Source organism: Hippopotamus amphibius, chromosome 6 (assembly GCF_030028045.1).
Source record: "Hippopotamus amphibius kiboko isolate mHipAmp2 chromosome 6, mHipAmp2.hap2, whole genome shotgun sequence".
Taxonomy (NCBI): domain Eukaryota; kingdom Metazoa; phylum Chordata; class Mammalia; order Artiodactyla; family Hippopotamidae; genus Hippopotamus; species Hippopotamus amphibius.
The window spans coordinates 158,573,777-158,596,002 of NC_080191.1; the positions used below are offsets into that span (position 1 = coordinate 158,573,777).

The following is a 22,226-nucleotide window of genomic DNA, read 5'->3' on the forward strand; positions in this document are numbered from 1 at the left end:
CATAAATATGTGAGACCTGGACCAGAGAGGATGGAAGTAGCAGATGTGTGAAAACATCTCTGTTTTGGTTGCAGCTCTAGGCATCATTTTATTCCTGGACTTTTAGTTTCCTTGCTCTGTGACTTAGTTTCTCCATTTGACAACAGCTATAAAATCTACCCCTAAATTCCTTATTTGGGGGAGATAAATTAAATAACTCCTAACTTGAGCTTGGCTTGAGCTCCCTGAACAGCAGCCAGGTGTCTGAGATGACAGGCCCCAGGAAGCCAGAATCACCTTAATCTACAACAATGAACCTGAAGGAACAAAAGCAGTATTAGTTATTCAACCAACTTTTCATTCACTCAACAATATTTATTAAGTACCTCATATGTGCACACCATGATCAAAACTGATACTCATGTAACTTTGTTTTCTAGTCTCCTTCCACATCCCTTGTCTGTGACTGATGGATAAACTAAACTGGCTGAGTTACACACCAGCGTGAGCTCTGCTCATGGAAGATTCCATCTCAACCCAGCCTTTCCACATGGGAAATTCAGGATAAAGCGCACTGGCAGGAAGGCAGCAGAGCACTGTGTTCAGCTCACCTGGGGATGCTAGTGAGGTAGGTCATGACATTCAGGAAGTCCTCATCTGGGATGTGTTTGAACCCCACAAACTCTGGAAAAGTGATGATGGGGGCACCGTCTTTCCCTCGGCCTCCTGCAACAAAAATGGGTGGTCAAGATGTTAGCAACGTTTTCACGTCACACCTCTGCAGGTAAAGGGCTTCGACTAATACCAAGTCGAGATGTGCATCGGCCTCGCCCTTTTCTGACTATATTATTTCAGAGCAGAATGCGCGAAGGTTGACACAACTCTTTTGAACAAGTCTCTCTTCTCTTTCATGCTTGCTCAGGGATGTTGTGAGAATTCAGTTTTTGAACCCTTTGAAGATAGTGACTGTATGAAAGATAACACTGATTTAATTATTTTAGCTTGGATAAAACAGTAAATAATGCCAACACAAATACATAATATTGCTCTTCATTTTTGTTGTTAGTAAACATGAAAGGTAAAAGAGCATGGTGCTTAAGAGAATTGGCTCTAAAATCAGACAGCCTTGTTCAAATTCTGCTTTACCACTTAGTTTCTATCTGATTTTAAGCAAGATACTTACTTAAATACAAGTTTCCTTATATATACATACATATCTATGTAATAGGAATATTACCTGTACATACCTCAAAAGGTACTGTGAGGATTAAGTGAGAGCATATACGAAAAGCACCTTAGAAGAATGTTTTCATATATAAGTGCTCCAAAAAGGTAAGCGTTATTATGGTTATTATTCTTGTGAGGAGGCAATAATCAGCTGCCCTTCAATAACTCTTTTTTTTAAATTATTTTTTATTGGAGTATAGTTGCTTTACAATGTTGTGTTAGTTTCTACTGTACAGCAAAATAAATCAGCTACACATATATCCCCTCTTTTTTGCATTTCCTTCCCCTTTAGGTCACCACACTGCATTAAGTAGAGGTCCCTGTGCTATATAGTATGTTCTCATTAGTTGTCTATTTTATACACAGTATCAGTAGTGTATATATGTCAATCCCCATCTCCCAATGCCTCCCACCCACCCCTTTCCATCTTGGTATCCATACATTTGTTCTCTACATCTGTGTCTCTATTTCTGCTTTGCAAATAAGATCATCTATTTCAATAACTCTTAAATAGGGATATAAGATCCCTGTGAGAACAAAAATATAAAATTAGTACTTAAATATTTAATTCATTGGAACAGAGGCCACCAGATTAAATTAAACAGATTATATTTCCCAATCTCTTTGCAGCCAGATGTGCCCACATGACTATATTCCAGCCCCACAGTTCCCAAACAGAGAACCACAGTGAACTCACAAAAGCACCATGACTACTTTAAGTTCGGGAGATGGGGGACAGCAATAGTTGGCATCTGTCGGACGCCATGCTTGCTACTAGCTTGAGGTAGTCTGAAATTTCAGCATTAAATTGTGTGGTATTCTTTTGAATGGCACTGCATCTTTGAGAAGTTGGGGTTTTGGTGGCTGCTGGGATAAAAAGCAAGTGCAGTACGAACATCAATGTGGAACAGGAAAGGCAGGTGGTGATGTCTAGACTGATTCCAAGGTTTGAGATAACTTTCATAAGAATGAAAGTTAAATGTTACTTTTTCTTTCAATTGTGTGTATTTTTTCAAAAAACTACTAAGTTGTCAGGACACATAGACTTCAGTTGTTTTAACGGTTAGGTATTACTTTTGGCCAAAAAGGGCCATGAAAAAAATGACTGAGCTGCTAAGGCACTGAGGACTAAGGAAGCTGGAGCACCTGTGCCCTAGGCAGAGGGACATGAGCCAAAGTGCTGGGAGCACCTTCCAGGCCATGCCCGTGGAGGCTACTTGCAGTGGAACACAGCTCCCAAGTGAAGCCAATTACAAATGACCGCACGTATTTCATATATATAACGAAAGAGGCATCAGTGCAGGGTGTGGTTTAACGAGGACTGCACAGTTATTGAGGGTGTGGGATCAGTGAAGCGACTACAGAAAAGGGAGACTCAGAGAAGCAAAGGCAGGCAGCTGTCCTAAGGAGAGAGGGTCCTGGCCCACAACCTCAAGAATTCAGGCCATGTTGCCAGTCTATCTGACGACACTACCATTAAGACCATCCAACCCATTCTGCTGCTCTGCGTCTGATCTCAGAGGGACAGCAGTCAGCAGTCCTGAAGAGAGATCTTATTTCCCTGCGCAGGAATTGGACCTGGGTAGCCTGGATGAAAACCAGGAATTCTAACTGCTAGTCCACCAGGGGCTAGATGCTAGAAGCAAAGTGGTCCTAGCTCTTTCCCGGGTTTGAAAGCAAGAATGTTTCAAGGAGGCAAAAACTGTAAAAACAGGTACAAAGTTTGTTATTAGAGACACAGCATAACATGGCAGAGCACACAGAGAAACAGTCTATTAAAGTCAGAAACTAGGTGGAAATACACACCCGGAGAGGAGTGCAGGTATCCTGAATGAAGAGCACAGTAAAGAGGCAATTTAAATCACTTATATAGGACAGTCCTTCCAAGTTTTTGTTTACCTTTGGCTAATTATCTCATTTCTTTTGTCACACCTGACTGGTCCCAGGACTCCCCCCATCCCCCACCCCGCCCCACAACATGCGTGAGTAACTTTTTGCTAAGATGGATCCCACCCCAAAGGCCATGTCCACAGGGTGCATGTCCACACTTATTATGGGATGGCATTCCCTCCCTTTTTGACCCCCAAGGAGCCTTCCTGCACATGTACAGATAGGGAAGTTTTCCTTCACCTCAGCAGTGATCATCTTATCTCTTTACTTCAGCAGAGCTCAGCTTCTGCCCCTAGCTTTGTCCTTGGGATGTCTGGGTGAGAACAAAGCTTCAATTTTACTCCACTTGACAAATACGAGCTGTCCAGCCCAGGGGCCCATCCATCTCCACACCTGGTATCTTCTGCTTATACTCTGATGATGTTCCATGTAAATTCGTTTCAAGGGAGAGAATGTGCTTCCATGCAAACATGAGAATTTGATCATGTAAAGAGTAAGTCAGCATTGTGGTTTTTCTACACAAGTCTGTTTTAAGTATTATTGATGTGAGTCTCGGGCTCTCAGAGACCAATCACTCTGTGATATTTGTCTGGATGACCAGTCATTCTTCTCCAGGAAATGCCTTTATTAATCCTGTATACTTTAGTTAAAAAAAAAAAAAAAGATACCTGCAGATTAGTTGTGACAAGGAGATTGAGCTACCTCATTGTGTTGACTGAAAACAATTTAGATCAGGATACTATCAGCTTTCAACTAATAAATATTCTTCCTCTTTCTGGTTTCACCATCATAGGAAGTTTCTGAGAAATGTGAAGTAAGAGAAGTTATGTTTAGAGTAAGGCTAAATTTAGATGCATTATAATACTGTACTAATTGTATAAACAATATTTGCCAAGAGAATGGCTAAAACATTTCAAGGAATCAAAACACTGTAAAATATTCATAAGGATATGATTATACCATTTGATGATTTAACCTTTTAATTAGCTATAATTAAAAGTAGTCACGCCTAAATGGAGAAAGGTGAGTGGAGTTTTCTCGTATCTTGGTTAATACCAATACTGAACACTGGAGAGGCCCGAGGTTAACTGACACCACTTGCTGTTCAACTTTAGTCTGTTAGTCATGCAGAAGCACCAAGGAAGCAAAGCTGGGCCTCCATCCACAACAAGGCATTCAGTGCCACCTTGCGAGGAAACATGGAAATGCAAAAGGAAGAAGGATTATGCAAAAAGCCCCATTCAAGGAAGGTAAAGAAAAACAGACTCCTTGGAACGAAGTACAACGATGACTTCATAAAATAAACTGCACTCCTCCTGGTATCATGTCTACCAGTACTTTAATTGGACTAGCTTCACTGTAGAAAATACTAGCAAATACTTGTGGTACATAAGACCATTCCCAAAGGGTCTGTGTGTTGGCTGGCATAAAGCCTTACATCATTTAGAGGAGAATTTGGAACACTGGGAAATCCTACAGGAAGATGGTGAAGAGCAACAGTGGGAGAGAGAGTGAGGCAGTTACTGCTATTTGCCTCCCAGTATCTATTTGCCTTTTCTCTTCCCCCACAAAGAACTGATTTTAGCTGGGAAAATGGCAGTACCACTCACTGGGAGGCACTTGGGAAATCTCAGGGCCTGGGATACTAAATAATCTGACCTCTGTAATAGAGAATTGTCCCACATCCTGTTTGATTTCCAAATGTCTTACCAGAAACTCAATATAAGTTAAAAAAAATCCATTTATATGATCTGACCCTAGACTCTAATTTTGTTTCACATATAATCATAAAGTATTTTAAAATATTTTTCCAGTTTTATTGAGATATAATTGACATATAACATTGTATCGGTCTAAGGTGTACAACAATGATTTTAGTTTCAATGATTTTAGTTATGTGAGTCACCTCACATAGTTACAAATTTTTTTCTTGTGGTAAAAACTTAAGATCTACTCTCTTAGCAATTTTCAAATATACAGTATTATTAACTATAGTCACACTGGTATACATTACATCCCCAGAACTTATTTATTTTATATCTGGAAGTATGTACCTTTTGACCACCTTTACCCATTTCCCCCACCCCACCACCACTTTTGGCAACCACCAACCTGTTCTTTGTTTCTATGAGTTCAGTTTTTAGATCCCACATATAAGTAAAATCATAAAGCATTTGTCTTTCTCTGACATTTCCCATAGCATAATGCTCTCAAGGTCCACCCATACTGTCACAAATCATAAAATATTTTTTAAAGGTTTTAATATATACTGAATTTTTCAGAAATTGCAACTACCCTATAAATTGGAGGAAGATAATACTTTACCACTTTGTCAACAATTGTTCACTATTTTAGAAAGCTACTACTGTGAGGCCACTCAGGATGTCTGGTCACCTATACCACATCCCAGCAATTCATGATGACTCCACGTGCAGGGGCAAGCACATGACTACTTCATTATTTTTTCTAGAAGAGCTGGAAATATATATTGAAATACATATTATTTTTTACTATGCTTACTTTCTTTTCTTTCTTCTTCACATTACAGCTCTCTTTTACATTTAATTTTTTAATTAAGTATATACATAAATAAGTAACAGGTGGTTGTTCATCCTCTGGGCACACAGCTAAACTACATTTCCCAGCTTCCCTTGCGGTTAAGTGTATCCACGGAACTGATCCAGGTTTAAGTCAGTGGACTGTGGTGTATGCTATGTTGAGCCGAGCTTTTAAGAAGTATGCTCTCTTTCCCTGTCTGCTTCCTGGATGTAGATAATAAGAAAGCCACAAAACGGATAATATCAATAAAGTGAGTCACAAAGTGAAAGGAGTCTTCATTTGTGAACCTTCACATGGAGAAAAGTTGTCCGCTAACCATACAAACATGCTGAACATACATGCTGGACTGTTTCAAGAGTAAGAACTAAATTTCTACTGTGTTTGTTTGAGCCACTATACATATACTTTGGAGTCTATTTGTTATAGTCTTCATCCCACCCTAACTAATGTAGGTTACGGTATCCATACATTTCATTTCAGGATGGTGGGGGGCAATACAAATTATTTGTTATCAAAAAGAGGCATTTGGTCCAGTGTGATTGAGAATCATTTCTGTAGCTTGCACTTCCAATACAGCAGCCACTAGACACACGTGGCTGCTGAGCCCCTGACATGTGACCAGTCCAAACTGAGATATGCTATAAATGTAAAACACAAACTAGATTTCTAAGACAGTACAAAAAAGTAAAATATCTCATTAATAATTTTGAATACTGATTATATGTTGGAACAATATTTTAGCTATACTGGGTTAAATAGATTATTAAAATTAATTTCCTAAAAAATAAATAAATAATAAAATCATGAGTCAGGGAGCTGGGAATTTATTGTAACTGACGTTGGCCTAACCTAAGGAACATATTATTGAAGTATATAAGCTCTCCAGAGAATGCTTTCTCCTGATATTATTTTAAAAGGGATTAAAATTCTTAGAAAACTAAATATGGAAATGAGTAAGGAACAATATAAACTGGCTACAGATAACTTCTGCTAATGCTTGGATATATGTTATACACTTACAGTAATTTTTCATTATATATGTATATAATGATGCATTCTGTAATCCCACGTCTGCCTTTTTATCCTATTTATTCTTTCCTAATATAATCAAATAATTTTGAAAACATGTTCAAAAAATAGATAAATAAAATTAATTTCCTATATTCCCTTTTGTTTTTTTAATGTGGTTACCACAAAATTTAAAAGTACATATGTGGGTCACATTATATTTCTACTAAATAGCACTGCTCTACACCTTCTAGCATTCTCATTTCCCAGGTGCCAAATTACCAGCTCCATCTCTGACTTAGCAGGTTCCAGTCTTTTTTGTTGATGGTTGTTTAGCAGTTAGTTGTGATTTTGGTGTTTTTGTGAGAGGAGGTGAGCTCAAGTCCTTCATCTCTGACTTAGATAACAGTTTTAACTCTGCTCACTTCCTTGGTTTGACATTGTCCATTGTTTCAGGTGAGAAATGCCACTTGCCCCTGGGAACTCCACCTCTACCAAACCTGGACTCCACTGGTATGCGTATGCAAGCAGATGTCGAAGAACTCGACAAGCCTGAGAGTACTTTATGCCTTCATTATTAATTATTTCTAAAAGGATTCAAGGTGTTGAGACAGACAGAGTCAGAGATGGAGAAAGAGACAGAGACAGAGAGAGAAATTCAGACAGTAATTCCAAGGAGGGGAAATAACCATTAAAAGAAAAATAAAAGGATAATTCCTCATAATTAAAGGAAAGGCATTATGGCAGACACTGATAAATGGCTAATTTATTCCCAACCCACTCTTCCCTGACCACCTTCTACTGTGGTGGTTAAAAAGCTAAACATTTGCCTTTTCCAACCCCCTTGCTACTAGGAGTGGCTACATGACATAGTTCTGGAATGAGACATAAGCAGAAGTCTACCAAAGGCTTCTAGGAAAGTTGCTGTTCTCTTGGCAAAAGAAACAGAAGAAGCCAGGATTGCTCTTTTTCCTTCTTCCTGATTTGGACATAGGCTTGATTTCTGGAGCTGTAGCAGCCATCTTGGGGTCAAGACTTTAAAAACAAGAGAATCACAAAGATGCTAGCTTAAATGTTGTTGAGCCCCTGATCAAATATCAAGAATCTCTACCTCTAGACCTCTTCTTATGTAGTTTAACAAACAAACAAGTTCTACAGGCTAAGTTCTCTTGTAACCAGATACTATGCTAAGCACCCTCCTTAAAACAACCCACTTTACAGATGAGAAACCCTGTTCAGAGCAACCTACTAATTGTGTTAGAATATGAACCTAGATTGTCTGAGGCCAAAGCCTAGAGTGTTTTCATCACACTAACCTGCTTATATTCTCTTGTTTCCTAGCTAAGCCCTGAATTTAGAAATATCCCAAGTTCACTGGGAACATGCAAGTTGTCTTCCAAGGTCAGAGCCACCAGATACCCTAGACCTGGTCACTATTCTTCCTGCAGATGGCCCTGCTCACTGGCCTTGCCATCCAGAGCCTTCAAACCATCTGGCCACAAATCTAGGTCAGGAATAATGTAATAAGCCCTGCTCTTCCACCAGCCAAGGGAGCACACTCAAAAAGCACAACAGGCCAGGCATCTGGGGCTTCACTGAGAAAAAGACTCCATCCTCTCTTTCCCAGCATCCCTGGTTAATGGGGCCTCTGGCTCTCTCCAGATCTCAGTGGAATCTACAGAAAAGTCTGTAGCTGGAACATTGTCACCCTGCTTGTCTGAATCAGGAAAAGGAAAACTGCTGTGATTCAGAGACCACAGCTGGGCTGCCACAGCCATGGGAAAAGACCTGATTCAGAGATTTCTGTTTTACAACCACAACTACACAGGCACCCACAATAGCCTTGTTGCTGACATTTGCTGCCTTTGTCAAGTAAAGAGGGACAGTTAAAGATGAAAAACAGGCCTCCTAATTCCAAAAAAGTGCTGACTCAGAGAACCCCATGGCTGCTGGTATTCTGCCTGACTTGTAGGGTTGCAAATGCTATCACAGCTAATCCATGCTTCCATCTCATAAGGTCAAACTTGAGGCAACAAGCTGACAAAAGAAGCTCAGAAATGAAAGGATTGTTTTTGCCACAAAGTGCCTTTGCTAAAACAGAGGTGTCCTCTTGGTCCAGTCTGAGTTTTCAGTTCTATGTTCTACATTAAAGAGTGACAATTATCTCTATTCCTGACTTAATTGTGGCATTATACACTATATTCATTGAATGGTTTTGGTCCTTTATAAAAACGCTATCATGCTGAAAACTATTTTTGGTACTATAACCCTAAAATAAACATTTTTATGGGATTAAAATATATCAGGGAAAAAGAGCAAACATTTAGTTGGCAGTTGCAATACTAAGTGTTTTTCATACATTATGTCTTTAATCCTCAAAATTATGATGATCCCATTCATTTCACAAGTGAGGAAAGTGAAGCTTAGACAAGTAAATTACTCAACATGATATAGCCAGTCTGTAGCAGAATCTAAACCCATATCTGGTGCTATCTGGCACCAGCTTATGATTTTTCCCTATACTGCCTCTAAGACATAGGCATAGAAAGAAATGCCTCCATATTACTTGAAAGAGACAACTTTGGATATTTAAAATTTATGTTTTTACTGTTTTAAAGTTTATTTATTTATTTTTGGTCATGTTGGGTCTTCATTGCTCCATGGCATGTAGGATCTTCCAGGACCGGGGCTCGAACCTGTGTCCCCTGCATGGGGAGGAGGATTCTTAACCACTGGGCCACCAGGGAAGTCCTGGATATTTAAATGTATCAATCGGTCACTGGATTCCTTCCCCAGATGAGTCACTGTATAATTTTATATGTCAGCATCATGTACTGAGTTGAGGATTTAGAGTTTTGGTGTAAGACTATAGGAATCCACCCCACCCACTCCATCATCCATTCCAGACCTTGATGCATGCCAGCCTTGGGCCTTTTGTGATATAGGGCCATAGCAGCAGTTGCCAGAAACCCAGAGACAGTCCCCATGCTGCCTTCTGTTGTGCACTACCCTAGGCTCACTGTGGGAAGCTATGACACTGTACCTGCAGGAGGCTGGCTAGGCACTCCCACAAGGGTCAGGACAGTGGTGCCTAGACGGGGGATGTGGAGAGCAAGGAGTCCACTGGCCTCACAGGACAGACCAGGAGAACTTGGGTAATTTCAGCCTCTACACAGATTATGTTCTGGTCTCTGTTCTAAACATTAGCAATACAGGCAGAAATTTTAAAAATGAGAATCCTGTATTTACAGAGCTTTCAGTGACTATCTGAGCAATGGCCAATGTGGAGGAAAGACCAGAGAATTCCCCAGAATGTTCTGCATTGTGTAAGATGCCCCCACCTAGGATATGACTCTGAGATGGGGAGAGGTATCCTAATAATAGAAATTGCATTTCTCTCAAACTCAGTAGCATGAGGAGTTTGGGGTAGACTAAACAAGATTTAGATATTTTGTTGCTTCTTTCACATCAGATGTAAAAAGAGAGAGTGACTTGCCACCTCTTTTCTCTGTGATATGTGCTGAGGACATCTAGTCTCACTATCCCATGCTTCCAAGAAAGGTCTAACTATAATTTAGGGTTTGGTCTGTGCCTCCAGTTTCAGTAATAAAAGTCATGTCATCTTGGGATAAGGGAATAAAAAAAATAGTATTCTAGTAATGGCAACTTTTCAGGGCTGTGCCTCAGCTCAGAAAATTTCTAGCCTTTGATTAATATTAGCCTTTCTTTATTCCCAACCAAATGCTTAATGTAAATCAAAGTATTAAAATTAGATCCATAAGAGCTAAAAATCAAAGACAAATCTCTCAGAGAATAAATAACATCAGCAATATTCATGAGCCCTTAAAACCAAGACTCTCCTAAGGTTGGATCTTGGTAGAACATCCAACAAGAATACTGGAAGAACATCACAGTGGCAGCTGATGTCAGTAGTTATTTCTTTTTCCTTCCTCAAAATCTTTTCAGCTCTGTTCTTTACAACTTCAAAAACATGCACTCCCTTGGGAAAGATCAAATTCCACTCAACAGCAAAAGGAGTAAGTCTGTGAGATCCCACCCCTCTCCTGCTAGATAGTCCCCAGTTCATTCTAGTCCTGGGTGAGGCTTAAGGGATGACCGAGACATTAGTCAAGCTCAAGGGGCAGGGCCCTCCCAGCAAGACCTCCCAACAAAATCTAGAAATGCAAATGAATTTGCCCCTTACCTGAAAGAATAGCAAATTGTCTGTGAAGTTGTTCAATTATATCCACTGCCACCAAGGGCCTGATTTCCTGTTGCATAATTTCATCTGCACAAATGAAATACAAATTTGGTTAAATTTTAGCAAATTATAAAGAGAAGTTAAAGGAAGAAAGGGAAGTTCCACTACTAGGGAAGTCTGGGACTTATCACGATATGCTTACGGGCACATTAGTCTCTTGAGAACTCAATTCCTGACAGACAGGGATGGATCTGGGTTTTGTGTGGTTTTACACTCACACACAGGAGCGCAGAAACACATTTCTAGTGCCTCTCCCAAAGTTTGGGGAAGGGTTAATGCAAGGAAGAGGCCCTGAAGTTTAAGTTTCAGTAGCTTCACAGTGAACCCGCTGGGATGGTCTCATTACCAAGACAGGTACTTAGGTATCTGCCCACTCCTCGGGGTCTGCAGAAGGACATTTTAAATACAAACAAAGTAAGTGACCAGAGTTCATCTCAAATTGGGTCATAAAATCAATCTGGGACTTGTAAAGGTTCTTTGACTTTTTATTCCCTCCCTCCCTTCCTTCCTTCCTTTTTGCCTGTCTCCTTAGTCACTTCCATTCCTTTTTTCCCCTTCCAGAACACTTCAAGGAGCCTCTTCCAACTGCCAAGCATGTTTAAGGAGGCACACTCCATTTTGCTAACTAAAGATGCTCCTTACTGAACAAAAGGTTACAGGTTTCCAAAGCAAAAATTCCAATCTTTCAAGCACAAACGTACAAATGTCCTCTAACCCCAAAGAGTGATTTATAAGCACTAAGATTTGAATTCTATCCATTTGGGCAAAGGGGACTAGAGAGAGGGGAAGACTGAGCGGCATCTCTTAGCCTGGACTGGGAAGAGGAAAGCATTTTCATGTTCTCTCTGCCTACGATATTATTCCCTCATGTAACTATTTCCCAGGGAACCTCAAAAAATGAACTAGTTATTGTTTCTACAGCAGTTAAACACCAGGTTAGATTAAGGCATAAACCAAACAGGCTTGTATGCTGATGCTGAACAGGTATCTCTTATTGTTTTGGCATGGAGTCAGGGTAATGTGATATTCTAATACTGATCAAACAGAAGGTAATATTTGGGAAGCTCCTCCCGGAGCCTTGGTTTCCATTTCTCAGCTTTCGTGTGAAGGGGACAGGAGACAATGCATATGGAGATGTGTGTAGTACTAAGTAAATGGCAGTTATATTCATCACTCTGGAAAGGCCTTTCCTCTATTTGCTTTCTGAAAGTCTTGTAAGGGTTGGGGCAAGTGCTGCTTAAACCCCAAGATGCTTTTCAACGAATTCTACACTTTTTCTGGAGGAAAGGAGGTAAACCCAATACACTTTCCACTCTGAATTCACTACAATTTCAAAGACCTCTGTATCACTGCTTACAGGCGTTGCCTCCTACAATCTGCCTGCATACAATGATGACACTAGTTATGTTTTACAAAAAAAGGAAGGGCCTTCTCTGTTAGATACACAAAGTAAAGCCTCTAACAGTAAAAAGATATGAAGTCTGAGATCTGCTTAAAAATATTCCAGTATTCCCTTCTGCTAAAAAGATACGGAGCAGGAGGTGGGGGTGGGGGTTTGGGGAGATGAAATCAATAATTGTTAAAGCTGGTTGATGGGTCCTTGGCAGTTCATTATACAATTCTTTCGCATATGTTTCAAATTTTCCATAATAAAATTTAAATTAGAAATGGACAACAACAGAACGTTTACGCAGAAATAGGTGTTATGTAATTAAAGAGTTTTTCAGAATACAATCTCCCAGTGGGAAAGTAGCATACTCAAAAATACAGCTGGGTTATTATTATTCCATACCCGAGGGAGTCTATTTAAGGGATAATGACCCCAGAGAAAAACCCATATCATAAGATGCAATTTATTGTTATTGTACCTCAATATTTGAGATGTATCTTAAAGTAAACATTTCAAATTAAAGAGGTAAGATCCGAAAGAGACAACAAAGGTGAGTTAAGCTAACTATCCCCCGTCCCATCTCATTTTTTAAATGAAGAAATGGAGAGACTGTGACCTTGCCTGTAGTCACACAACAGTTTAAGTGTGAAGCCTGGGTCAGCCTCGGATCACCTGACTCTAAGAGGGCAAACGTGATGGAGTTTCTAGACCCTCGGCCTCAAGGAGCATTGGCTTCTACCACCCCTGAGACATTGACTAGTGTCTCTCAACTTGGGAATCTGCGGAGGATTGCCCAACCTTCCAACAGAGACATTCTCACCTGCCTCCTCTGGTTACTAAAGGAACAAGACTAAATTTAGGATTTGTTTTTCCAAGAATAGAAATGAGCTGGTTTGCCTTTGGCCCAGATTTTGCTGAGACAGCCTGGCCCCCAGCCAGGGAGTGACATGGTTATCTTTGAAGACTTCCCAGTGAAGGGACCTCATGACCCAACCTGGCCAGCTGCAGCAGAGCATGAGGGTTTCTCTGACTCAGTGCTGATCCAGCACGCTGACCTCAGACACTCCCAGCTTTCAGTGATGCCTGACACCTGTGGGCCATGCTCAGCTCAGCCTCAGTCATGCTGTGTACCAGAAGAAACACACAGCCCAGCCCTTGCTGCTGGCAGGCCCTGCTATCCACTCCTGTAGAGATGGGGTAGGGAAGGGAGTGCAGGAGCTCTTTGGTCTAAAGGAACACCTCCCCCTGCAGTAGGAAGGAAGCTGCCTCAGCTCTACATGCCAAGAGCTGTTTCTAGCTGGCCGACCATGGCAAGAACACGCTGAGCCTTAGCATCCACACGTGTAAAATGGCTTTTCCTTCTCCAGGAACAGTTGGGCACGGCCAGTGACAACCCACTGAGTGGTGGTACCTGCTACACCCTGCAGACCCCTCGGTCCTGCATGGAGGCTTTCTGCTTGCTAATTTTGATGTGTATAGATTAGGAAGAAACTTGTCTCTTTGTAACTGACACAAGGAAAAGGGAAGTGGTAATTGCATTTCAACACAATTTCTATCCTAGGCAAAGTTACAAATCTGGGAAAAGCTTGTCCCTTTTCTCTCTGTGATTATACAAGGATGAATCAAAAATTATCCGCACTCTGGCGGTAGAACTTACAGAAGTTTTAATATAATCGGAGTGCGGATAATTTTTGACTCACCCTCGTATGTTACCCTGGACCCACAGTTCCACAAATGCAGGAAGTATCCACAAAGGCCTCCGAGGTGATGGAGTAGAGCCCAGCACCTCTCATGGGAATTCAGTAGTAGGCAGCAAGCAACACCTCTGTGTTGTCCACCCCTCAGCACTGCCACCCCCATCTGAGAGCAATGCAGGCTCTGGGGCAGGACCCTTCCTACTAACTGCATCCTCCTCCTCAGCGCAGAGGGCAGGAAACAGGCTGATAACAGCTGATGCAGTCCACCTGTTGCAACTAGTGAGGAATAAAGGGCAGTGAAACCCTGAGCCTCTGTTCTTGCTATTCTGAAATTTCGGTCACACTGGGATTTAAAACACTCAAGTACGATCGGAGGAAGAAGGAACCAAAATACTAAATAAAATAAATAAATAAACAAACAAACTAAGTAATTAATAAGTTAAGGGGGAAAAGTATGATGTGACCCAAGAGGGAAGGAAGACCCAAGTGTGACAGACCCTGCTACGTTACTATTGAATACCTTGCCCAGAGAATCTGGTGGACAGAAAAGATGCAAGGGTCAGTTGTTAGCTGAACTAGGAATGAGACTGGGATCTCCACTCAGCCACTGTTCACGACACTAATAAGAGCACCAGCTGTGAGCCAGCCCTAAGAAGACACTTTACAGATAACTAGTTTAGTTACATAAGACAGTAAAGGAATGCACCCTAGCACTAAAAAGAACCTCCTCCAGCCCACCCTGCTCTTCCATCTCCACAACTAGAACAGACTTAACTCTGAGAAAATACCTGTGGACCAAAGGCTCTGAGGAATCAGTTGCTGGAGTGGTACAAAAAGCCACCATGGGGTCATGCTGTGTTTCACTTCCTTTCTTATTGGCCAGCTTAGAAAGAACACAAACCCATTTTCCTTTTTTTACTGGGTCCTGTGCTACAGCAATGCTTAACCTGAACCAGAAGACAATATTGAAGTCCTGTCCATAAATTAACATTGAATAAGAGGCAGTTGAAAAGCAGATGGAAAAAATTTTTAAGGAGAAATTTAGAGATTTTAAAAACCAAGAACACTAAAAAGTGTCCAACTTCCCAGTAGTCAAATAATGTAATTAGAACAGCAATAGAATTTCTCATTTCATCCATAAAATAACACACAACGCTGGGGTTCTGTTGGAAAACTAGTACTTCTGCATGGTCTTGGGGAGTGAGGTTGGTAGTATCCTTTTAGAAGGTAGTTTCACAATATTTTACCCAGTGATTATTGTGTAAATTATATACTAAACCTTTTATATACATCATCTTATTTAATCCTCAAAACAACTCTAACAGCAATATGGAACTAGATCTGCAATAGCTGGTCCTAGGTCAAGCAGAACCAGAATTTGAACCCAGCACATTATAAACTCCAAAGCCCAACATCTTAGCCATCACAATAAGAAGCTTCAACATGTTGTCATCAAACTCTTCATAAGCTTTTACCCATTCATCCTATATCTGGAAATGTATCCTGAGAAAATAACAAAAAGTTTATCCATAAAAATGTAGACTGGAATATTATTTATGAGTGAAAAAATGGAAGCCGTCCTGATATAATTATGATTACCATGTCATATAAAAAGATTTAAGATGTAATTTCAAGAACATAAAAATGATATGTATGGTGAGATTGAAGCCAGGTTCAAAAAGAAAGAAAGCATGTGGGGTGTGTGTGCACATGGGTAGAGGCATATGAGAAAGAAATACAAGATATAGTTGTGTTAGTGATGGAATCCTATTTGGTTACTCCCTTTGGTTTACACAGAGAAAAGTATGCTCTGCTAGCCTCTATTTTTTATGCTAATAGTGTTGCAGAAAAAAACTGATCCCACGAGAAACCAAGCACAACACTTGGAGAGTTGGGAACTCAGGTTTATTGAGCTGGTGGACCCAGACGAGCTAACGCTCCAAAATTCTGGGGCCCCGTTTCAGGGGAGTCTTCTCCTTATATAGGTTAAAACATACAGCTATAATTGGTACAAACTGATTGGCTACAAATTACTATAGGTCACGGGCAGTTACAGAGCACGGGAGTTGCCATGGGTTACACACATAGCAGGGGGTCCTAACAGGAACTTGTAGGAGCCGGACATTCCATTCCTATCAGGACTAAGGTCACAATTGGCATTCTCATATTGGTTGCAGGTTGACAGTTAATGGTCACTTAACAAGTCTATGTGCAAAGGGTCTCAAACAAAGGCTTGGGGTGGGTGCCTGAGAACGAGACATTCTTCCCTTATCTCATCACTCTTAGTAATTCATTTTACTGTTTAACTGAGAGTGGGGAGCAGGCCTTCGCAAGATAGAGGAGAGTAAGCAATTACAAGTATGGAAGTTTCAATTTCCTCATCAATAGGACTTTATTGAAGTATAATTTACATGCAGTACCACGCACAAATCTTAAGTGTACAGTTTGATGAATTTTGACAAACACTAATGCAACCACTAAACAGATCAAGATATGAAACATTTCCATCACCCCAGGAAGTTTCCTTGTGACCCCTGCCCCAGGCCCTGTACCCCTCCCTTCCATAAACATATGTGTTAATGACCACACGGGTGCCCCTGTCCTCATGGCCCAGAACTCAGTGCTGGCAGGGCACACTGTACCCTGAACAGATACTCTCTTAGTGCCATTGGGACCCCAGGGAAAGACTTCTCCACATCTCTTGGTTTACATCCTCAAAAGAAAAGACGAACTGCATCCAAATGCTGTGATGGCTTGTGGGCTGTGCCACTGCTGATCTCAGGGGGAGACACTGCTTCAGAGTTCTGGGAGGATTTGAGCAGTGGAAGTGCTTAAGTAAGAGAAAAACAAATTAATTAACTTGTCAAATTCTTCCTCTCACATGGCATGAATGCTGTAGATTCTTATGTAATGAAATATGTCCAGTACTACTGAGCATCAACATTCTCATATTTTTTCCTTCCAATTCATGATGCAAATATATTCAAAATTTGAACTCCTTGAACACAATTACATTTTACTTAGATCACATTTACTTTAGATCACTGCTCCCACTGGAGCTCAAATTATGTGAAAATCTCAATTATAGCAACATAGTGTGGTTGACATGATGAGAAAAAAAAATTTTATGGATTAACTAATAACTTACGGGTTACAGATATCTTTATTACTCATCCAAATTTCATTGGCCCATCAACACAACCCTCAGACGCATGGAATAATTCAATCTATTCATCTTTGCTATTTTCTGATTTTCAGTCCTATAAAAACCATACCTTTATACATACTTTAAATCTTGTTCTTATGGGGGTATGTTTGTCAAGTAAAAAGAACAGTACATTTTATTTAACTGTGACATGCGGGCTTCTATTTGTATTCTTGCCCCAGGCTTTGCAAATTCCTGTTTAAAATTGCTTTGAGAAGTGATGAGATATTATTAGGCATAAGGATTTCTGTTTTTGAATGCTTATCCAAATCCTTTTTTTCTTTTTCTTTTCATTACAAAAAAAATGTTAGCTTCTTCATTTCTGTTGACATCTCACATTGTGCCCTTGCACGAGACAAGCACTGCATCAAAGCGGAAGTTTTTGTGCAACGTTTCCTTAGCAACAATAGCTGGATATGACATTCTCCTGCAGCCCTTCATAATTCCAGGAGAGGCAAACCAGCTCTGCCACCTGGGGTATATTGAATAAAAAGCAATCAAAGCCCTGCAGGAAATTAAGAATATCTATGAAAATACCTAATCCCTCCCTCTGTTAAGGCTCTCAAGTTTTAGCACTAGGTTTCAAAGTGACTCCACTTGCATTTTAATCAATACTGCCTCAGAGCAGTGCTCTCAAATTACAATGGTATATAAATCACTTCTGCCTTAAAATGCAGATTCTGATTTAGTCAGAAGCAATGTCTTGGGTAAAACAACAAAATATGGTCTAATGTGATGAAATGAGAAGACTAGATATGACTAATCCTCATTCAACATGGCATTCTTCCAAAAGTTTCTACACTTTCATTTCTTTCTAAAGCTCTTAGAGGAAAAAATATCTCAACACAAAGGAATCAAAATGGTAGGATCTTAGACATTTTAGCAATATGATGGATAAACAAATTTTATTTTTGCTTAGGAAAGAGCCCTGGAGGCTCTGGCTAAACATTCCTGCCTTCCTCTCTCAGTGTATTCATTCATTCATTCATTCATTCAGATACTATGGAAGCAGAATGAAAAAAAACTGGACTTGCATCCCAGCTCTGCCACTAATCAGCCCCTCCATCTTCAGGTTCTCCCTCTGTAAAGTGGGAATGGATAATAATTAGTAATATCTCCTCCTAGAGGGCTGTTGTAAGAATTAATACTACCACTTATTGAGCACTTTATACCTACTGGGCACCGTGCTACACGCTGATGAAATAAAAATTCATACTGTAAGGCAAGACAAGAAAAATTTAAACATAAAATTTTTCTCTGCCCTTTGGCCTCCTCCCTCCCTTCTAGTGTGCATTACGTGTTAACCAGACCTCCCCAATAGCAGAAACACCTGCTCGACCATAAAGATCAATTTTTCTTCTTCTGGCTCCAGCCATATGACTCCTTAGAAGATAACATTCCTTTCTCAATCCTGTAAGGGGTCATGATGACCCACCACTCACCTTGTCTGTGCAGACATCTTTGGCAAACTTTATGTACAATGTCAATACGTCATTTCTCTTAAAGATAGCAACTGGTGTAGGACACACTAGTCAGACCACCTGGGGAGATACTGGGCTGCACCTAATGGAAATTCTTAGCTTAAATACTTACTTATGACCTTATTAACATTACTAGCTATATTACTTGTATTCTGCCTATTTTCCAAGATTATTGTTTCTTGCATTACCAAATGTGTGACTAGGCAACTTGTAATGATTGACCAAATATATAGTTCTATGAGATCAATGATTGTACTAGTGTAACTCTAGATATGGGAAGAAGCAATAAGAGGGAGTCATTACAGACTAGTAAGACAGTGGATCCATAGGATTTTGGCTATTGTTTTGAGGGCCTAGTCCAGTAATAGCGCATTGAGTGGCCTATCAACAAAATCCACGCCTGACTTAAGAATGAGCATTCTTAGTGTCACGGGACAAATTGGTCACAAAATGCCTCCCAAACTTTGGTTGAAATTAAGACTGAAAGGGAAGGGATTGTAAAATAAAGAATATTGTCCACCATCCAATTCTACAAGAATCAAGTCATTAGCCACTGCTGACACTGGCCTACAATACACCCTCAAAGGAATTCAAGTGTCTCAGGATGAGGCACTTTGTGTTCTGGGAAAACCGAGAACTGCCCCTCAGATAGTTAGGTATTTCCAGGAGAAAATTTTATGAATCCAGTTCTTTCATCTTCCCATACTTAGAAGGCACTAAAACCATTAACTAAGATAACTGTTCCTTGCAAATAGCAGTAATCTTCTACCGATATGAGTGCTTGACTGCATGCACCCCTTGGTCAATATCACGTATACACTAGCCTTGCCCCCTCCTTGCCTCTTCAGAACAATTCTCAGAGCTCTCTCAGAGACTGTCTCCTGGGTTATAATCCCCAGGTTGGCTTGAATAAAAATTTCCATTTCTTTCTTAGATTGACTACTGATTAATTTTTCATTCACGATGATCTACATACATTATCTAATTTAATAAAAATAACACATGGAAGCAATTTGTATATAACAGATTAAACAGAAGCCAATTAAATTTATCATCCAGTTCTTTGAGCCATGATCGCAAGGATATCACAGCAGAGTTTTCTTGAACACCCACATTATTGCTGCCCATTGGTGATTTGCTTTGAAATGCTGCTCATAAATTCTCCACTGATGTCATGTGATCTCTTTCTCTTTCACTATGAACTAAGTTTGATAGAACTAGTTATGAGCTTGGAAGCACTCAGGAACAGAAGGGTGATTAGAATTAGATTGAAATATAAATTGGGAAGTAGTATATGATAAAAGTGGCATTTCTCATAGGGCAAGAGGGAGATTACAGATTCACTCACTATCTGAAAGTAGAGTATTCCTAGAAAACCTTCTGTAAGCCAAAAGGATGTAAAACAAAGAGGCAATTACCTCAGTACACGTCTTGCTAATAGATGCACAACATAAGTAGAGATAAAGCATAGGTGCTCACAGACACAGTTCAAAGCTATGGCAGTTTGATGCAGAGATGCTGAGTGTAGTTCTAGGGGAAGGAGCTTGGTGGTGCCACTCTGGGTGTGCACTGCCTCTACAATGGCTCGCTACTAAACAAATGCAGAACACGTTGCACTCTTCCCCTAAAAGCAAAAATCCTCTTTGGCATTCTTTTGGTTATTGAAAACAGGTATTAATGTAGGTCTTTTATAAAAGCAAAATGGCCAAAGCGAACTTTTATAAAGCAGGGGATTCCTGTGCTCAACAAATAGTGTTGGGTAACAAATAGAATGTAGCCATAACAGACATCAAGTATAGTGATTAAGAGCATGACCTCTTGGGTCACAATGTCTGAGTTCAAAACCCTGGCTCTGCCACTTACAGCAGAATAATCTCAAGCAAGTCAGTGAACTTCACTATGCCTTAGATTTCCTGATCTGAAAATGGGGGAAATTATAGTACATCCACCAAATGTGGCTTTTGTAAGAACTGAGTTAATGTTAGAAAACTTAAGAAAAATTCCCAGTATATGGTAGGTGCTATGAAAAAGTATTTTATTAACATCAAAAATTTTAAGTTGTATCCAAATTTCACTTCTTGCATCAAAATAAACTCCAGCCACATTAAATAATGAAACAACAAAAATACTAAAAGAAAATATGGGAGAACATTTTTATAATCCTGGAATTGGAACAGCCTTTCACAGTATGACAAATACCAATAAGAAAAGACTGATAGATTTACTATTTTGAAAATTACTTTGGCAAGGCAAACACACCTTTAACAAACTCAAAAGAAATGTAACAAACTGATTAACAAGCTGTTCCCTCTTAAGTAGCAAATATATAGTAGCCCTTGCATGAATCATGTCTCAACCACAAAGTATACTGCAACAGTGAAGAATGTGTTTTAAAAACATACTTCTCCATTCAATAATTCCCTCCCTTGAAAGAACAGCTTCTAAGTATAGATAAAAAGTAAAGAGAGAAACAAAGACATTTGCTTTAATCACTTTTCCTAGTCTGTGATATAAGGGGAATAAATGTATTATAAACATTTGCAAGGAAAAATAAAGGCTGGAGGTGGGGGGTGGGGAGGAATATATCAATAAGCCCATCCATGAAAGAAGCAGTCTAAAATAAGCAGCTGCTTCAGCCCTTAGAGCATTTGTCTTACTGTCTTCCAAATACATTTAAGGCATACTTAGAAATGCTGTTCCTTCTCATCCAGCCCACTGAAGGGAAGTGGTTTTCTTTTTTACTCTTAAACCATCAGTCTGTTATCAGCTTATGTGTCTAACATAAAGTCTTAGCATTTCAGATTTAATGCTTTTCTTCAGACAACATTTTTCTTCAGGAATATGAATTTCATAATCTGGATTCTCACTTTCATTTTACAAAAGCAATTATGTTGGTTATTTTTTAAAAATAAAAAACACAACTAAACAAAAATAAGAAAAGTAAAACTCCTTACCATTCCTTTACCCAAAATTAAATAGTTATCTTATGGGTGTATAACAGTATGTATATATGCATGTATAGACATATGTGCTTTTAAAATGGGTTCACACTTAAACATGCCATCCTACAATCTGATTTTTTCAAAATACTCGGTTCTCTCTTTCTAACATGAATTTTTCAATAAATGACCACCTACAATATTGTTAATAGCTGATTAACACTTTAAATTTAAAAAGTTCTTTTTAAACTCTTTAGCAAACGAGAGAGTACTGCAAAGTAATTTTTTAAATGTAAAATTGGTTAGTTCAACCATTATTCCTCTGAGAATGAGGATGAATAACAATAAGAGAAAGGCATCATTGCTCTCACAGTACCTGTTTTTGCCACATATTCGAGCCTGATGCAACTTCCTATGAAATGGTGGTAAGCCCTCATCTCTGCCTCTGTGATCCTCACGGAGGTACAAGGTAAGTACCTAGGGTCTTGCTGCCCACATCTCGTACACCAGGAGGCCATTGGATTCCAGGAACAGTGCCACTGCTCTCTCCTCGTTCCTCTCTCAGCAGTGCACTTACATAAATGTAAATC

At 39.8% G+C, this 22,226-nt stretch overlaps 1 protein-coding gene across 2 annotated transcripts in view; it reads right to left on the bottom strand.

Moving 5' to 3' along the window:
- The window catches only part of MCF2L2 (MCF.2 cell line derived transforming sequence-like 2), a 277,613-nt gene that overhangs the window by 193,780 nt on the left and 61,607 nt on the right, over positions 1-22,226 (bottom strand). For both annotated transcript variants that reach the window (XM_057738080.1, XM_057738081.1), the window contains exons 2-3: positions 10,868-10,951; positions 591-705 (exon numbers count right to left, since the gene is read on the bottom strand). In XM_057738080.1, the coding sequence (XP_057594063.1) occupies positions 591-705; positions 10,868-10,951 (199 nt within the window). The remainder of the gene's footprint in view (positions 1-590; positions 706-10,867; positions 10,952-22,226) is intronic.